At 41.2% G+C, this 19,574-nt stretch overlaps 4 protein-coding genes across 4 annotated transcripts; 2 read left to right on the top strand and 2 right to left on the bottom strand.

The window, feature by feature from the left end:
- Window positions 1–8,498: 8,498 nt before the first annotated feature.
- On the top strand, window positions 8,499–10,349 carry IAQ61_009372 (uncharacterized protein; the record flags this gene model as incomplete). The annotated part of the gene is made up of 1 exon (XM_003838120.1): window positions 8,499–10,349. One exon carries the CDS (start codon window positions 8,499–8,501, stop codon window positions 10,347–10,349), a length of 1,851 nt encoding a protein of 616 aa, XP_003838168.1.
- A 3,093-nt stretch (window positions 10,350–13,442) lies between these two features.
- IAQ61_009371 (uncharacterized protein) lies at window positions 13,443–15,700 on the top strand (the record flags this gene model as incomplete). The annotated part of the gene is made up of 3 exons (XM_003838118.2): window positions 13,443–13,610; window positions 14,017–15,412; window positions 15,475–15,700. Coding segments are annotated over 3 exons (1,686 nt in total), but the record flags the coding sequence as incomplete, so codon positions are not given.
- A 111-nt stretch (window positions 15,701–15,811) lies between these two features.
- Window positions 15,812–17,061, bottom strand: LYS12 (homoisocitrate dehydrogenase; the record flags this gene model as incomplete). Its single annotated transcript, XM_003838117.2, has 2 exons — window positions 15,812–16,860; window positions 17,037–17,061. The coding sequence occupies 2 exons, from the start codon at window positions 17,059–17,061 to the stop codon at window positions 15,812–15,814; spliced, it is 1,074 nt and encodes a 357-aa protein (XP_003838165.2).
- Window positions 17,062–17,462: 401 nt separating this feature from the next.
- Window positions 17,463–18,577, bottom strand: IAQ61_009369 (uncharacterized protein; the record flags this gene model as incomplete). The annotated part of the gene is made up of 3 exons (XM_003838116.1): window positions 17,463–17,637; window positions 17,764–18,355; window positions 18,421–18,577. 3 exons carry the CDS (start codon window positions 18,575–18,577, stop codon window positions 17,463–17,465), a joined length of 924 nt encoding a protein of 307 aa, XP_003838164.1.
- Window positions 18,578–19,574: the final 997 nt, after the last annotated feature.

The following is a 19,574-nucleotide window of genomic DNA, read 5'->3' as shown; positions in this document are numbered from 1 at the left end:
CTAAAGTATCTAGTAAACTAACAATCTAGCACTTTGTTAGGTAATATTATATTATAAGTATAGGACAGGCTTATATTATAGAGCTAAGTCGCTACTTTAATAATTTTAGGCTAGAGCTTTATTAGTAGGTTAGCACTAATCCTTATTTTAATCGATTTTGTTATAATCTCCTACCCTGCTCTTTCTACTCCTCTATTAGGTTTATAGGTATATACAGGTAAGCTCTTAATTTTAATACTATTATTAGCTACCTAGATCTAAAAGCGAGATTCGCTACGCTAAGGGAGCGTTGCAATATCGTTATCTTGTATAATCTTAACTATGCTAAGCTTATATTAGTTAAGTATTAAGCTCTTAAAATTTTTAAACACCCACATAATCTTATTAAGGTTTTTAGCTTGCAGTAGATAGGTATAAAGCTTTCCTAAGTAGTTGCACTTTAATACCAAGATCTATTGCTTGTGTGCCATACCTGTTAGCATATTAAATAGATCCTATAATACCTAGTAGTATAGACGTAGTAATCTTTCCCTTGGTTGTCTTAATATAACCTATTAGGAATGTGTAATAGCGTAGTGCTCGCATTTGCTCCTAGGAGTTCCTTTAATCCTAATATTTATTACTAACTTAACTAGAGCTTTAAGCGCCTTAGGTCCTAAATAGCCTAATTATTAGTGCTAAAGCTCCTTACTGTCGTGTCTTAGGTGAGTTATCTAGGATTGTTAGGGTTGTTTAGGCACTATGCTTTAGATTATTTAATAAGGGGTAGAGGGCTTATATTCTAGGAAAGTTAAGTTAAACTTACGCAGTAACCTAGCTAATATAACGCTCTTTTCTAATAATCTAAACTACAAGGTGGTATCTAGCCTAAGGAACTAAACTCCTGCTTTAAGCAATTAAGCTTCTAATATAATATTCACATAAAAACCTTCTACTAACACTACGTTAGTAAGCACCAAATCTTCTATTTTTGGACCTCTTGGTCTATTAAGAGTATTAGGGATTACTCTTGTCCCTCTGCCTAAGATTAGAAAAGCTTAAGTTCCTGCTTTAACTATCTTATATTTAACTAATCTAAACAAGCTTTCTTCTAGGTAGCTTATATTATTAACTAGGTGCACTACACCCCTATTATTAAAGATAGTGCTCTTTAATAGAGCGTAAGCTTTAAAGTCTATAGTTAAATAGATCCTGTTCGTTTTCTCCGCTATTAACATAGGGTTAATTAGTGCCGCCTAGATACTACCTAGATAGGTGATCGTGCTTACCTTACTACTATAATCTTAATTAATAGGATAGGACTTAATTAGAGCTTTTCTGAACTCTTTGAATTTTAGATTCCTATTAATCTTTTTCTTAATCTCTAATTATTAAGTAGTAGTAAGCTTGTTACCTGTATTAATCTAAGCTTTAATAACGTTTTTGCATTTAGGAGGTTTCTATAGGTAAGATCTACTATATAGGTATAAAGACTCCTTCTTAGGTTAGTTAGAAGGTAGAGCTCCTATTATTGCAAACACTCTAGGACCCTTAGAGCTTAATCTTATGTTATTCTCTTAGAGCAGTAATAAATAGATCTTAGCAACCTATAGGAGGTTATAAGTTAGCTCTCCTATTACTAACTTTTTAATAATCCTTTAAAATATAGTTTAACCCTAATCTAGTAAGATCCTAGTAGATAGAGCTTTAAGATAATCCTATACTACAAGCTATCCTTTAATATTAGGAACGTTGTATACCTTAGCTTGCGTATACAGGATTATCTACTCCTTCTACTAGTAATTAGCGTCTTAGCTACTTATCTTTGCCTTAGCAAGATAAGCTTTGTACTGCGATCTTGCTAGTGTTGCAGCGCTTAAGTCTGTTAGCGCTAGGTTATTATAGAGTACTTAGATTAGTGCTTAGAAGGTTACTCTTCCTTAATTAATAAGCTCTATATAGGCTAGGGTAAGGATCCCTTAATCTACTATATTATTAACCTATATAAAGAGGTTCTAGATTACTAATAACTTTAATACCTAATCTAATAAGCAAGCTTAGTACTATACTATTTAGAGTTTATACTGCTTGCTTGTTATGTTAGATAGCGCGATATCTGTTAGCATATTAGGCTTAATAGGTTTATTCTTAAAGTGGTTTTTAGCATCTAGAGCCTTAGGGTCTACCTCTACCTAGATCCCTTTAGTTAGGGCATGGTATCTAAATTGAATGTACTAGGTGGGCTAGTTAGTTAATCTAGTAAGTAGGGTATCCCCCTTTAGGATTTAGTTACTTATAGTAGAAGAGTAATAAGTAAGCTTCTGCTTAAGAAATAGTATAAAGAAAGAGTAAAGCTTGCTAGCTTAGTGTCTAAGTTAAATAATACGCTTAAATAGATAGGACGATCTTTAATAAGGTAAAGCGCAAACTAGGCTTATAACTATAGAAATTTAGATTACTAAGGTTAGGAATGATTTAGGAGATAGATTATTAGATTATATCTACTACAATCATACTTGTATATATAGAGCTTTAGCTACCCTTACTAGAAGGTGAATAATTAGTAAACCTTCCTTACTAGAGCTCCTGCTTTTTGTTAGGCACTTAGTAGTAAGCTAGCAGTTGATTAGATAGTGGGTTATACAGGGGTATTAATTAGGATTAATTGGATCAAGATGCTCCGTGATCTAGTTAATATCCCTCCTGCAACAATTAGCTTTAAAGTAGTTATAATTAAGCCTAGTAGCCTAATAGGAGATAAGATTAATATTATAGCAATTAATAAAGCGCTATACCTAATTTTTACCTATAGGATCCCTTAATATTTTAGTTATAAAATATTAAATAATAGTCTATATAGGGGGTAATCCTTGCCTATAAAGCTCTTTAATATACTCTATAAGCTTGCTTTCTTGCGTAGTATTAAGTATTTAACTATTTAGTAGAGTAGTATAGAGGTAGCTTTTAAAAGTTCTTGCTAACAGGGGTGTCTATATTACCGCCGTGATACCACTAAAGCTTAGACTACTCTGTCGCGCCGCCCCTCCTTATACTTATTACCACCTTCTAGTCTAATAATCTACTAAACATAATACTGTATACGCTCTATCTAAGCCTAGATTTAGTGTTAAGGTAGCTTATCCTAAGCCTTTAACTATGCTTTTGTACCCTCTACTCTACTCTTAAGAGCGCCCTTCCTAATAGTGCGTGGTAAAATACCTGTGATAGCACTAATTTAGGTAGTAGATTTGCTACTAAAAGGTAACTTTAGAGTTATAATAAGCGCACAGGTATAGGGATTAGTATTAGGAGCTATAGTAGAGTAAAAATACTAAAGGATTAAGTAGATAGACTATTACTACTACTATCTACAGCTTTAAAATTAAGTGTGTGTAGGCTAAGAAAGTAGGGCTAATAGATCAGCCGCTGACAAATACGCTAGCAAGAACTTTTGAAAGCCACCTCCGTAGTACGTACCTACTAAATTTTCTAGTAGCGTCTAGATAAAGTTAACTACAAGCAACTATACTTTTCTACTATTTCTAAGTATATAAAATCTTCTCTAAGAGTTAAGGATTTAATTGCTATAAGCGCGTTGTTAATAGGTGCCATAGTTGTTAAGAAATTTAGTGTTGAAAATTTGGTGATTTTGGTGTTAGTAGGCGCTTGGTGGGGGTGGGCGCTTGGTGGTGGATCACGTTATAAGGTATTAATAACACACACACATGCATACCTATTACCTCTCCTTTTTTCTATAAATCTACACTCTTATTCCCTACTATTTCCTACTTTTTCCTTAGTATTAAAAGATATAAGAAAAGGTAGCTTTTACTACCTATAAATATAAATTATCTTTTACTTTAGCAAGCCTATACCCTTACTAAGTCCCTTTAACTAGTAGAAGGGCTAAATAAACTAGCCGCAAGCGCGTAACCCCCCTAACTAGGTTACTTAGGCATATAAGTTACTACTAGAAGCCTAGAGCTTGACCTATCTTTATACCCTATAGGAGGTTTTATATAGACGTTAAATAACATTAATTAATTAATTAATTAATCAAAGCTTAAGTTCCTACTATACTTTATACGCGCCTTTAATATAGTAATTACTCCTAGTAATATCTAAGGAGGGTTTAGAGGCGCTAGATTAGTCCTATTTATGCTAGATTTAGTTATATTATACCTTGATATCTATATATATACTCTATTACCCCTCCCTCTTAATAATAAGCCTTAGTAGTTATATACCCCTAGTAATACCCTTAAAATAGGGTTATAATAAATACTTATAATAGTAAGGATTTAAGTATATATAGATAGCTTACTAACCTTTATAGTTAAGGTATTTAAAAAGCTTACTAATAGTATAGCTATAGTAGTATATAAGCTAGTATTAGCCTAAAAGTAGATTACTAAGCTTTAAGTAGCTAATAGGGCCTCTATATAATAAAAGTTATAAAACAGGAAGTAGATTTAGGTAAAGGATACCCTTATAGCTAAGGATAGGCTACGCTTAACTACTCTAAAGGAGTTTAGGGTGTAGAGTAATAGAAAGAAAATAAATAAGAGGGTATACACTAATAGAGGTAAGGTAGGCTAAAGATACTATAAAGAGTGCTATAAGGTAGGATATAACTTACGCACGTGTAAGAATAAGGTAGAAGTAGCTATAGAAAAGTAATTAATATAGTTTTATCCTATATAGACCTAGAGTGTGCTATAATAGTCTATAGAGAGTTGTAGTTTTAGTAGGGTCTTAGTAGAGTGTCTAACTTACCTGTGTGTCTAACTCACCTATAGGGTACGTTAGACTATTAGATACCTAAAGTACAAGTAGAGTAGCTTTAATTACCTTTACCCTTTCTAAGTAATTATTAATAAGTGTAGAAATTTAGATTACTAAGCTTAGGAATAATTTAGGTATTAGATTATTAGAGTATATCTACTATAATAGGACTTATATAAATAGAGCTTTAGCTACCCTTATTAGGACATGGTGTCTATTCCCACTGCGCTAAACAACCTTTAAAAACGTGCGTAGAATCTATGAATATAGATTATTCACGAATAGAATAGTATATATGGGCGCAGGGCACACCATACCCTATAGTCCTACTATGCGCGCGCACGCTATGGCCTGACAACCCTTACTAGAAGGTGTATAATTAGTAAACCTTCCTTACTAGAGCTTCTTTTTCTATTAGGTACTTAGTAGTAAGCTAGCATTAGATTAGATTATAGATTTGCTAGGGGTATAGATTAAGGATATTAATTAGGGTTTAGATCTGTTAATTAGATTAAGATGCTCTATAATCTAGTTACTATCCTTTGTCAGGACACAAGGCTCCGCTGACCCTGCTGACCCGAGCATGGGCCAGAGTGGCCCAAGCTAGACAGATTACGTGATCATGGGCAGTATAAATACTCGTGAGAATTGATACATATGGTATCAATTTGTTTGATATTTAATTAACACCTATTGTCCTAATCTACTACTAAACCTCTATCTCCCACTGTAACGTCTTATATCCTTCCTGTACTAATAAGGTTATTAATAGAATACTAGGTAATATTACTACGTATAGTAAGGCGCCTAAAGATCAATATTAGTACATATTTTAGTAGTATTTAGAACTTTTTAGGTACGTTTTTAATATATATAAGTTATATCTTACGTACTTAAAAATAATAATCTTATATTATTCTTACTAAAGAATAAGTTCTAGGCTAGCTTAAATAAAGAGTAGAAGTCCACCATTTTTAGTAAAAGTAGTGTGCTATAGTATTAAGGATATAGGTGTAAACATAGTTTAAACCTAAAATAGATAGGTTAAAGGTATAAAGAAGGGGAGGATTATAGGATAGAATAGGAGACCTCTTAACACTTAAGACTTTAATACCTCTTATTAGTAGAAATTTCTTCTCCTTAATTCTTCTTGTAAAACTAAGTTAATTGCTATAAGTTATCTACTACCTTATCCTAGCCTTCTTCCTTCTCCTTGTTAAGATAGGTTACTCTCCTTAATAGTTTAGTAGTCCCTAGGTTATAAGAAGGTAGATATTAAATATATACGTATAAGTAGTACTTAGTAATAAAATACAAACTATATTAAGTAGCTATAAAGTATAAGTTAAATATAGTAGTAATATTAAAGGTAGTATATATTAGGGTTAGTAATAGTTTAGAAACTTTAAAGTTAACTAGGATACATACCTATCTAGGATTAATTAATTAATACTTAACTCTAGCTTTTACTTAAGTATACTTATTGAATACTTACTTAAGCGAAGCTAACCTAATATTATTATTACTCTATTCTAATTGTATTAAAATTATATAAACTAGGGTATTTAATAGCTTAATATTATATATCTAGTACACTAATAAGGAGACTAACCTATTTAAATATAGAGATAGAGAAGGGTATAGATATAGTAGTAGATAATGTATAATAACTAACTAATATTAAAAGAAGAATTAAGGAGAAGAAATTTCTATTAATAAGATATATTAAGGAATTAAGTGTTAAGTTACCTAATAATCTATCCTATAATCCTCCCCTCCTTTAAACGTCTAATCTATCTAATTTAGGTTTTAACCTATCTAACTTAGGTTAAACCTTATTTACACCTAAACCCTCTATGCTATAGCACACTAGTACTCTTAAATATTACTATAACTAGCCTAGTATATAATACTTAGTAGTAATATAGTTATATTAGTATATACTACTACTATAAGACGTTATAGTGTAGGATAGAGGTGTAGTAGTAGATTAGGACAATAGGTGTTAATTAAATATCAAACAAATTGATACTATGTGTATTAATTCTTACGGGTATTTATACTACCTATAATCACGTAGTCTGTCTAGCTTAGGCCACCCTAGCCCATGTTTGGGCCTTCTAGGCTAGCGCAGCCCTACGTCCTAACAATTCTATCTTTAACTAAGTATATACTAATTAATACTATACTATATAGCAACTTAAGTATAGTTAATTTATACTCTAAATAGTAGTAATTTTAAAAATATAATTAGTATATCTATTAGATTAATATTAGGTATAATATTAGGTATAATATTAGGTACAATATTAGGTATAATATTAGGTATAATATTAGGTATAATATTAGGTATAATATTAGGTATAATATTAGGTATAATATTAGGTATAATATTAGGTATAATATTAGGTATAATATTAGGTATAATATTATATATAGGAGATATTAGCTAAATGTTAGTTCTAGTATTAGGGTAGCAATTACGCGAACACGGCTATCACGCGCGCGGGCACGGTAATCTTATGCATCCTGTCCTCATACAGTACCTATAGCATTTTAACACACGGGCGATACTTCGATTTGCACGATCGTATTGTGTGCCTAGAAAATTATTTAGGTGGTTTATGGTACTACAGTCTTTACACACGCTGTACATAATTGCTGGCGGCTCTTGCTTACCTATGTCATGGAACTTCGTTGCGGTATTTGCCTTTTTAGCAGTAACTATCACGAAGATTCATTCTTCTGAGCTTTGTTAGTCGATATCATACACGCTTGCCCAAAGTGGTCGTCATGATCACCCATTCCACCGACGATTCTCCATGATTACTACGGATGGATCACACATTGTTCTCTGATAGCACTGGTATCATTCTGGTAGATGTAGGTCCTATAGCTGCCACTTCGATGGTAAAAAAAGCTACCATATCAATCCCCATTGTTTCAACATGCACTTTCACCTCTTGTAGTGATACCGCATTGGTAGTCAACAACTATGGCTTTGCTGGACGGCCATTTTCTTTGATCGGGCCTGTCTCGTGCTTTTAATCACACCAAGGTCGCGTACTTTGCCCAATACCAGTGAACCGCACCAAATAGCCGTTTGATTTCGTCAAGCAAACAGTTTGTTGATTGAACTTTTGCTCGAAATGATACACAAGGTGACTCTGGGCATCTTGAATTCTTGAGTTATATATCACGAATGTTGACCTCAGAAGTCGCTGTTCGGATTACTTCATGCCGTTATATTATACTCTCGTTGTGTGTGCGCTATAAGCTCCTAAGTCGCCGATCCTACAAAGACAATTTTACTGAGAGTTGCACGCTCAATATCGTTCTTCTTCGGGTCCTCTATCATGCTCAACGTATACTAGTGACCGACCAACCACGTCTGCTTTCATCGCTCCAAGCCGCCATTTACAAACGTTTCGTTCAGACACAGCGAACTAATCCTGTTTAACTGATTCTGTCTAACATTAGAAGTAAACAGTGTTTTCAGGCAGAGATGATTCACAAGGAGCCTGCACCTTGGCGAATTTCGTCCTTTCACAACGCGATCTTCAGTATCAAAAGCCGAATGTGAGCCAAACACTGTTCCTTCCACCTCAATCAGCCTTGCAAAGACTTCAACCTCAACTCATTCTCCCAACCAAGATCTTGACTAGAGGCCAGCCTCACCACAGCCACTACTTGCATTTTCTTCTCTGCTCATCCCTACCCGAGCCGAAGTAGTGATGGATCCATCGAAGCACATCAGCTCGCCCGCCGTGGTCCTCGGAAAGCGCGCCTGCGGCCCAGGGCAGCTCACATCCCACAAGAACCAGTGCATCCGTGAGACACCGAAGAGTACGCAGACAGCTCTGGGTACTGGGGCATTCGATGAAATTGCCGGCTCTGAAGAGGGAATGTCAGTCGTCATTGATGGCGATGAGATCATGTCAACCATAGCAGTCCCGGTAGTACCTCAGGTTACTGCGCCAGTAGTCACTCGAGTTGCGGATTCCCAGGGCACTAAGCGGAAGAATTCCACAGGCGAAGAAAGTGAGGAGCAACGCGTAAGAAAACGACTCCGTGCTGAGCGCATTGACACCGCAAAGGCAGAGTGGGAAGCCGTAAAAGACGAGGTGGAAGCTTGGTGGCTATTCAAGAACCCAGATGGTGATAAAAAGACACCGTCATGGGTGAAGCTGGATGGTTGGAAGCGCAAGCAAGCCGGCGAGGAAAGCAGGAAGAAAGTTTATGCCGTCCAAAAGTCGACGATTGATAAATGGTTAAGCAAGAAGAAGGACAATAAAGTACAACCTACGGACTGGCAGACGAGGCTGGAGATGTGGGAGAAGGCCAACAAGCAGAGAAACTCTAGGCGAGCGGCGACCAAAGCTACTCCTCGTTCCCCATCACCGGCTCTCGAAGCGGCACCAATTCCAGAGACTCCAGATGCCATCGGGCCGCAGCTTCCAACTCGGACAACAAATATGGACAGCGCGGACGAGATTCAATACTGGCGACAGCAAATGTCAGACTCACAAAGGATCCGAGACGCATGGACACATCCTATGGATAAAACATGCAAAAAACCAGATTTCCCGCGCGACGAAAGCATAGAAAAAGCTGCTCGAAGAGCAGATGGCAAGTACCTCTGTGCACACAAGCTCCCCACACTGCAGAGATGTTGCACACAAGGTCTAGACCGAGATGCAAAGAAGTGCTCCATCTTGAAGGAGATGACCCTTTTCAGGGTGAAGATGGAGAGATTGATCGAGACTGGTCAACTCCACCCAGCTCACAAAGACTGGATCGATTGGTACGACCACAGGATCTCAGAGAAAGAGGGACCTGCGGCCAAGAAACGGAACGCAGTCGACGCTGTGCTCCAAAATGTGCAGACTGTCTATGACCAGGCAGAGCGGAAACGTGCGAGAGCTGCCCAGAAGGATCAAACTCAAGACTGCGCACTTGCAAAAGTTACCCGGAAAGGTCCAGAGAAGGAGCATTCACGTGAATTGAGTGATGACGGATCATCATCCTCTGTTGCTGCGGGCCCCTCTAACCATGTTGGTGATAGTCTGCCAGCACCAACATCAGCAGCTGTAACACCAGCTGAACACGCCAGTCAGGCGCCTCAGATGGCCGACATGAGTGCTATTCCTCATGTCCAAGTCCCAGTTCAGAAGGCCCCTCATAAGCCTCTATCACAGCCATCCCAGGTCACAATGACGAATGTGCAAGCCACTGTCGAGCCTCAGCAGGTCTATACCCCATCTGCCAGTCCTGCGCCCAACGATTCCAAAGTTTCATTAAGGCAAATGGCCGAGAAAGCCATCAAAGACCCCTTAGTTTCCTTTGTTGGCAACTTTGACATTGGGTTTTCCTTGCGAGATGTCGGTCATGAAAAGACTGTTGATAGGATCGTTTGGATCCTCAAGAAAGACCTGGTTACTAAAGATAAGGCTGTCGAAGTCCCAGGGCTTCTTCAGGAGGCTGAACGGGAGCGCGAGGAGGATCATGATTCGTTATTCGGTGATGAAGAGGATCATGATTCGTTATTCGGTGATGAGGATGATAATGACAATGGGCAATCATAGTCGGTCGTATCTTATCCGCGAGTAGGAGTGTAGTTGTGCGATCATCTCCAACCCAGTTTGAACGACAGGAGAACATGCAATCGATCCTGTGTATACCACAGTTCTGAAGGGGGATTCGGGATGAGCTACAAGTTTTCTGTTGTCACGGGCTGTGAATCTGAATTTTGGCTGCTTTGGATGTCCGATACATCTGGACCACTGAATGATGGGGAAAGAAGATGGTGTTAGGTTAGGCACTGGAGCTGACCTGGGTGAGGAGGAGCCTGATCATTGCAACGTCTTAGACGATAAACTTTGAATCTTTTGAATGCTGATATTTCATAAAAAAATGTGTTTCTTATGTCAAGATTGACTGAGCGTGGGGATTCTTCTTGACACTGAAAAGAAATCGGCTGATCGTAGAAGTAAGCGGAAGCAAAAGGAAGCGCTCTGCGAGCCGCCATTCTTTTTTTTTCCAGTAGTCTTTGGAGTGCCTTACGCTCTCCCAGGCAGTTTTTGCAGGAGCTTCAGGGGTTCATCGTAGCGGTACAACCTGCTTGTATTGTCCGTTCATACCCTCGCTTTCTTCTGACGTTGGTCTGCACTTCCAAAACTGCAAGTCTAAACATGGACAAGAATAAGCCGGGATATCGATATGTAAGCAGTGCAAGGAAGTGAACGAGGACGCGAGAAGACTCAAGATTGGGTTCGGAGGTAGGTGCTTATGGTGTGTCGCGTGTCACGGATGGGATGAGGTGCGGTTAAACATTGTCCACATCATCGGCGCCGCTTCACGCTAACGAACGACAGCTACGGTAACGTGATCCACCACCGAGCGCCCACCCCCACCGAGCGCCCACCAACACCAAAATCACCAAATTTTCAACACTAAATTTCTTAACAACTATAGCACCTATTAACAACGCGCTTGCAGCAATTAAATCCTTAACTCTTAGAGAAGATTTTACATACTTAGAAATAGTAGAAAAGTATAGTTGCTTATAGTTAACCTTATCTAGACGCTACTAGAAAATTTAGTAGGTGCGCACTACTACTCTACTAAATAGTTAAATACTTAACACTATATAAGAAAGTAAGCTTATAAAGTATATTAAAGAGCTTTATAGGCAAGGATTACCCCTTATATAGACTATTATTTAAAATTTTATAACTAAAATAATAGGGAATCTAGTAGGTAAAAATTAGGTGTAGCGCTTTATTAACTACTATAATATTAATCTTATCTCCTATTAAGCTACTAGGCTTAATTGCAACTGCTTTAAAGCTAATTCTACCTTTAAGTATAGCTTATACTTTAAGCTTTTACACTAAAAAATAGAGTAATATAATATTAAGAGTTAGTATATCTATAATATAGATAAGAAGGGTTTTCTTATTAGAGTACTATTAAAAACTAAACGTGTGTTTAATAAGAGCGCCTATAAGTAGAGAAAGATTAGAGCTATACTCTAGGATAGTAATAGGGAGTAGATTACTACTATAGCTTGCATATGCGCTAATAGTACTACTCTTACCCCTGCCCTTATTTATTAGTCCTAATCTAGAGCTCTATAGGATACCTAGTTATAAGATTTTAACCTATTATAATACTAAGCTTTCTTTATAGGATTACTAAGTAGGTAGATAAGCCACACCCTAGGGGTATCCTAGCTTAAGGAGGTGTTTAATTGTAAGACAAAAGCTAAAGCTTATACTTTATACTAGCTCCTTATCCTTAATAGCTATAGATCTTATATAATAATAGAGTTTATTAAGTACTATAATAAATATAAGATCCTACTTATAATATATCCCCCTTATAGTACTTACACCCTTTAGCCACTTAATATTATAGTATTTGCTCCCTTTATAGCTTTATATAAAGCTTAACTATCTAGTTTTCTAGATAGCTCCTAAGGGCTTATAAGTATTACTAAGAGGGATTTCTACTAGTTATTTAATACTATATAGAGTAATACCTTTAAGGAAAAGCTAATATTAATAGCTTTTAAAGTAATAGGTATCTTACTACTTAACCCTAATATTATTCTTTTAAGGTTTAAAGCACCTATAAATAATAGTAACTAGCCTTCTTTAAGTAATAGTATAATCTTAATATTAAGTGCAAGTAATTAGAGAAAGATAGAGTAGTTACTATATAATACTATAATTAATATTTATAATAAATAGTTAAAGAAGCTTAGCTAGATAATTTATACTATATTAGTAAGAAATACTCTACTTAACTATAAAAATAAACACCTAAGGGCTGCCCTAGCTAATAAGAAGAAGCGTAGGAAGCGTAGTAAACCTCTATTATTACCCCCTAATAATAATTATAGTAGTAGTGCCTAATTTATTTTACTATTAAAGGTAGAGCAAGTGTTTAAGCTCTAGGAGTAAAAGAACCTTAAAGAATAGGAGCTATAATACTAAAAAAGCAAGGTAATTAAGCTTTATAAGTAATAGAAGCTTACTAAAGCTTAACTTATAGAGGAGCGTTGCCTAAATTAAGTAATTGCTAAGAAGGAGTAGGAGGAGAAAGCCGCCTAAAAAGCTACTACACGTAATAAGTAGAAAACTACTAAGCAACTAGAAAAGTAACTCTAAAATAATATTAAAACGTCCTAAATAGGCAAGAGGCAAATCCTTAAGCCTCCTACTATTATACTAGCTAAGGTGGTTAATAAGGAGCTAGTAGAAGAGGATATAGTAGTAGAGGCAACTTTACAGCGTGGGCGCCTAATTAGACCCCCTAAAAAGCTGCTTACATAATCTAAAATATTTAATCTACTCTAATAGATCTAATAATCGCGACTCTAAGAAATCTTGTGATAATAGCTATTGTGGGTGGCGCAATATCCTCATTTAGTGGGTGGTGGATTTTGGTGTTGGTGGGCGCTCGGTGGGGGTGGGCGCTCGGTGGTGGATCACGTTAACGCATCGACCATGTCACGCGTCACATCCGTCATCATCAAACGTTCAGAGTCCGATGCGTAAATCCCCCTCATCAATCTGCACCCACCAGATACCTAAGTTTAACGAAGTCTTTGTCGTCTTTCCTTACTCATCTGTTACCAAGCCAACCATCTGTGAAATTGTCCGCCTCTCCAGGTCTCGACTCCTGGTCTGTTCGACGCCGTCTTCAATCTTGTTCGCATCTTCCGATATCGCAGTCGCGGCATCACCACGACGTCCAACCTTGATATCGGCCCCAAAATAAGCAGGCCCCTCGCCAACTACAAGATTGGTGAGAGTAGCTTGACCGTGCTCAACGGCGTCGTATTCGTTGCCCGTAGGCACCAATCTGCCCTAAGACTTTGGCGGGGCTAGGCAAGAGTGGGAAGGTGTCATCGCGGGACCCAATAGAGCAAAGACGACAACGGGATCACCGGCTACTCTTGCGTACAGTTTTCAGCCTGGTTCAGACTGGTTTGCGAGTATCGGAAGCTAAAGCATAGGCTGTGTTCAAGAGAAGGAGTAAGGTGAATTGATCGTGGTGCAAAGGGTGAAGAAATTGGTACATCTGGTTGCGCCACTCCAAACGTGTGCAGAGACTTGCCAATATCTTTCTGTCTAGATATACGGGGAATAGATCGCCCACGCCCAGTCAGCGTATTAATCACCGGCCACTGATCAACGATTCTCCGAAGCCTTCTAAGACAGAGACGACTGAATGGCTTCCAAGCCTTCACCGCTCCTCGCCCTCCCCTCTGAACTTGTCCATCACATATTATCTCATCTTGACCTATACGATCTTCTCTCTATATCCCTCGTCTGTCATGCCCTGCACTCTCACTCCACGCAAGATATTCTCTGGCAAGCATTCGTCCACGCCCAATCCCCGTCTATAATCTGCCCGGCATCCCTAACATGGCGCCAACTGTACAGCCAACATCATCCCTACTGGTTTCTTGTTCGCCAAAAACTCTGGTTCGCCGACACGCCTCACACGGGAAAACTTATAGTGGCACGCTACGACCATCGGCTCAACTCAATAGAAGCCTATGCACTGGTTGCTGAGCGTCGCCAACCGACATTTCAGACGTGGGAGTATAATCCTGATGCCATTATCCACACATTCAACCCGCGTGTGCAACTAGATCTCAACAGCGCTGTTGTACGTCTCAACCTTTCTGCCTATGCTGCCGCGATCGGAAACATGGGCGTGAAACTGCAAAAGGAAATCCCAATGGACACTTCGAGTTCCACAAGCGATGGCTTCAGTCGGCAAAGTGCGAATATTTACTCCAGGCTTATACTTACGCGGCCCTGGCCCCCAGCTATAACAAGCGAAGCAACACCCGTCTGGCCTCCGCTTACCCTCCCCAGTGCCCAGCGAACTCGCAATGACCCGCCACCCTCGGGATTCACCCAGCCCGGGCAAAAGCCGAATTCCTTCAGTGCCCTCTCCACGTCCACATTTCGTATACGCCGCTGGATGGAGTTCTCAACCCGGCCCTTGGGCGTGAGCATGCGAATCGGCGAGGACATCACAACGTTTGCTACTCTCCCTCCTTCGGTGTACACACCTACCGCCCAGAAACCCTGGCAAGGCATTTGGTGCGGTGATTACGCAGGTCATGGATGCGAGTTCCTCGTCGTTATGCAGCCTGATGATCCGCATCCTTTACCAGAGCGTGCGGAATGGGCGTTGCGCGCACGTGAGCGTGACGGCAGCGTGAGTAGTGGGGAAAGCTGGAGCACTGCGCCAACGGATGCAGATACTGATGCAGACTCTGCTTATTCTGATCAAGATCCAGAGCTGGAGGATGGTGAGCAGAGTGCAAGCGATTTGGAAGACAGTGTTATGACGCTGCATGGAGATCTTCAAAGGGCGTCGTCGACTGGGGCTGGCCCTGTAGATTCTAGTGCTGCCGGGCAGGAAGACGAGAGTATCTATCGCGGGCGCATCGAGGCGGTCAAGCTAACGGGTGACCCGAATATTCCGCGTGGAGAATACACTTTCATTGCACCAGATATCGGCCCAGCCGGTTTGTTGCGTGTGGCGAGGGAGGATATCTTCAAGGGAGCGAGGATCGTCAAGAGCGTGGGACATATTGCGGCTAGGGGTTTTAGAGATGGTGAGTAATCTTCTTGCTGGACCACTGCGTCTTGGACACGGGGTTGACATGTACAACAACAGATAACTACATCACCTCGCAGCTTATTTTGATTTCACATGATCGATTGGCGCAGTACTGGGAGACATTTGGACATGTCTCATTTTATCAGCGTGTCAAAATTGATGCATTTACAAAGGTATGAAGGGCCTCAGCAGCTGGTGAAGGGAGTTTTTGGTATCCTATACGGCGATTCGACGAATAAGCGTTTCTTCAAGATTGCAAGAAGTATGCCTCACAAGCGATTTCATGCGTAGTGAAAAATTGATAATTGAAGAATCACACTCTACTTCATGGTCCCCGGCCTATATCATTTCTACTGTCATCATCCCCACCTGCAAGCCTTTGACAGCCTATAATCTATAGCCTCTTGCAGATATCCTCGATGATCTCCTCCGTCTTGGCCTTTCCCCCAAGATCGGGACTTAGTAATCGGCCTTCAGCCAGATTCGCATCAACTGCCTCATGAATCTTGGCTGCGGCTTCCTCCTGGCCGATGAATTCCAGCATGAGTGCCGTGCTCCTAATCGTTGCGATGGGATTCGCAATACCCTGACCCTCAATATCAGGCGCAGATCCGTGGCACGGCTCACCAATGACAAAACCCTTGCCTACATTGGCGCTGGGCACAAGGCCTAGACTTCCGACAAGGGCAGCCGCGCCATCGGAGAGGATGTCGCCATAGAGATTCGGTGCGACGATGACGTCGTAATCTTGTGGCTGGCGGAAGAGCTTGTACACCATCGAGTCTACGATTTGCTCTTCAATGGTCAGGCCCTTGTATTTTGCGTTTTCAAGGGAACGGCGCGCCGTTTCGCGGAAGAGACCGTCGGTCTGCGAGAGCACGTTGCTCTTGTGTGTGATTGTAACCATGGGGCGCGTGTGTAGAGACGTTGTTCCAGCATCACGGACGCGTTGGCGGCGGAGTGCAATGTCGCCAGCCATTTCGGAGATGTTGAACGACGCAGTCTCGCTGATGCGCTTGATGGCCTCGGCGATCTTGGAGCCGTCGGCGGCCGTGTATGTCTTCTCCTCCTTGACATAGAGATCTTCCGTGTTTTCGCGTACGATGACAAGGTCAACGGGATTCTTTGCGCCGGCGACGCTCTTGACGGGGCGGACGTTGGCGTAGAGCTTCATCTTCTTGCGCAGGGCGACGATCGGGGAGGAATAGCCTTTGGTTTGGACCGTGGGCGAGCTGACGGCGCCAAAGAGAGCTCCATCACACTCTGACTTGAGCGCTGCGACCGTCTCTTCGGGCAGTGCGGCGCCCGTCTTTTGGAACGTCTCCCAGCCAGCCGAGTGGTGTGTGAAGGAGAACTTGAGGCCAAAGGACGAAGGCAGGGCTTCGAGGATGCGGCGACCGGCGGGGATGACTTCGCGGCCAATACCATCACCGGGGATGAGGCCTGCACGAGTCTTGTGTTAGATAGCGCGAAGCATGCAGTGGAAGTACCATAGCTCAGACTGCACCGAAGAAGAGTGATGACATCGAGTCAGAATTGACGATTGAATGACACACGAATGCTTTCTTTCGAAACGCATGCAGAGACAAGGAACTGGTGGGAAGGTGGCATTTTCTTACCTATCCTTAATGTACGTGCTGCCATGTTGAAGGTGTCACGTTCTCCGACAAGACTGTGTTGCACCCTGGCTTTGCTCAATGCCGATGATTTTTATTTTTATTTTTTTGGTGTTGCACAGCTGTTGTCTACGGGTATACTGACAGCCCGCACGCCGAATGTCGGAGGTCTGAGCTTCTGCCTCTAGTCTTGTCTCGTCTTCTTCTACTCGACGCCCTTACCGATGACAGTGGACAGTGGACATGCTCAAGTAGCTAGGACTTCGCTTACAAGTTTCCCCGTGGGGACAGACGACTCCATGGACAACGCCTTGTATTGGGACTTGGTCACGTCGGGTATCCATACTTGGCATAACGCTGTCTATCTATACAGGCCACCAACGCCTCGCTGATGCACACAAGCTCCCATTCGAGATCCCATGCATTCGCTCAATCCAACTCGCCATCATCTTCTTCACTCGCCTTGTCTGTGTGCTGTCCATGTATCTCATTCGGCTTCCCCTCCGCGTCTTCCACGCCTTGCTCCCTTGCTGTCTCATTAGGTAGCAATTCAATCACCACGACGAAAAGTTCCCTGTCTGTGTCGCGGTTCTTGAGAACGTATCTGAGGGTGTGTGTTCTGGTTAGCCAGAATGCGCCTTGGTCAGCTCCCATCCCACAAACAGATAGCATCAATTCATGCATGCAGGACAAACAAGAAAGGCAACAGGAAGGAGGGGCTCAGACATACCGTAGCGGCTGTCCATCCCAGTGTCCGAGGATGGAGATGTTAGGTAGTCCGTACCCAATCTTCAGCGCGAATTCGTTGAAGTCTAAGTACGGGTTGAAGAAGTCGCACTGGTACTCGCGGCCAGCTTCAAAGGTAAAATCTTTGCGATTCTGCTCTGTCAGAAAAAACTTCTGGCGTGCGCCGCTTCGCTCGGGCATGCGCTTCGCAGCACGAACGTTTGCACCAGACTCAAAGGCGCCTTCTTCGTAGACCACGGCGGTGCCCTTGTCCTGGTCCTGTTCATTCTCCTCCTTCTTCCCGCCTATCCGCAGAACATTGATGCTGCTCAACAAGGCACCATACAGATAGGGCTTGTCACCATACACATCGCCGTCCAGACCCGGATCTATCCACCACTTGACGATGCCAAAAGCTTTGTCGAACAGTGGAGGCAGACGGTCGCGGATGGGGTTTTCAAAGTCATTGCCAAAGACAAGTTTGTCGCCGGCGATGTCTTGTTTAGGAATGAAGGAGAAAGATATCGAGTAACGATCGTAGGGATGTTGTGGGGAGGCGAAATAGGGAGAGGTCGAGGGCGAGCCTTTGGGTAGGCCTGTCTATGCTCAACAAAGCGCACCACTAGAGGACAAAGCGGAGACGACCTGTTCCTGTACATACCGCGATAGTCTCTGATACGAACGTGTAGCTGCGCATCAATGAGATCGGAGTTGATGTTGACTGGCTTCTCCGTGTTGACCAGGACCTCTTGGTGTTTTGCCGTGTCGTAGGTTGCGCCTGCGGTGACGCGCAGTATGTATTGCTCGTGCAGCGCCATAACGTTATCCTCACTATGGTTATCACTCCAGTCTCCAGATGTAAGTGAGAGTGCGGGTGAGGAGTGTCTCAAGAGTCAGTGGCAGCGATAAATAGACTTGGATGATAACAGGGTTTTTTCCTACTCCAAACGGCAAAATGCATATGTGTGGCAGAGGAGAGACGGCTATGTCCAGTTGCATCCCACTGCCCCTAACACATGAACACATTAGCCATGCTATCTGGTATTCTTAGTGTCGCCGCCCCAATTCCTTGATTAAGAAATGACGTTGGCGGGCCCGGCGGTGGACAGGGGCGGACACGCTAGAGCCCCTTTAAGTATAGAGGATCGACCTGCGAACATATCGGCCCTTTCTTTTTCCGACATTGTTTCTTGTGTCTCATTAAACAAACGTCTATACCTAATGATACCATTATAGATTTGAAACATAATACAATAAGGTAAGAATATAATGTATAGTTAGCATCTACAGCCCAACTTCCTGTGTTTTCACACCTTCCATTCCATGCAAATGATTCTCATTCACTGCACTGTCAAGTAAATTGCCTAACAACCTACTTAACTGTCTCTTTTACCGGTACATGTTACAGGCTAGATTTCAGTCAGCTGGGAGCATTCTTGACCAGATGATAGATTATTCTTGACTTTGACTTGCGCCTTCTTCTCTGTAGCTACTCGACAGTAATGATCTTGTTGAACATCCCTATGTTGCACTACGGTACAAAACTGGTTTACAGTAGCTATATTTATCTAAAGTAGACTAAGAAGTAGTTTAGGTAGAAGAAGTAACCCTAAATATAGTTTACTATACTATATATTCTATAAAAGTAAACTACTTTTATTTCTACTTCTATTAATTTACTAGTATTACGTAGTAATAACTAGTTTCCTACTAACTATTCAAGTATTTTACCTCTCCTTTCTTTAATCTTCTTTACCACCTCTACCTCCACCACCACCTCCACTACCACCTCTACCGCCACCTCTGTCACCACCT

This window comes from Plenodomus lingam (genome assembly GCF_022343315.1).
Source record: "Plenodomus lingam strain CAN1 chromosome Unknown contig_6, whole genome shotgun sequence".
Lineage (NCBI taxonomy): Eukaryota > Fungi > Ascomycota > Dothideomycetes > Pleosporales > Leptosphaeriaceae > Plenodomus > Plenodomus lingam.
This window is presented reverse-complemented; position numbering and strand designations above follow the sequence as displayed.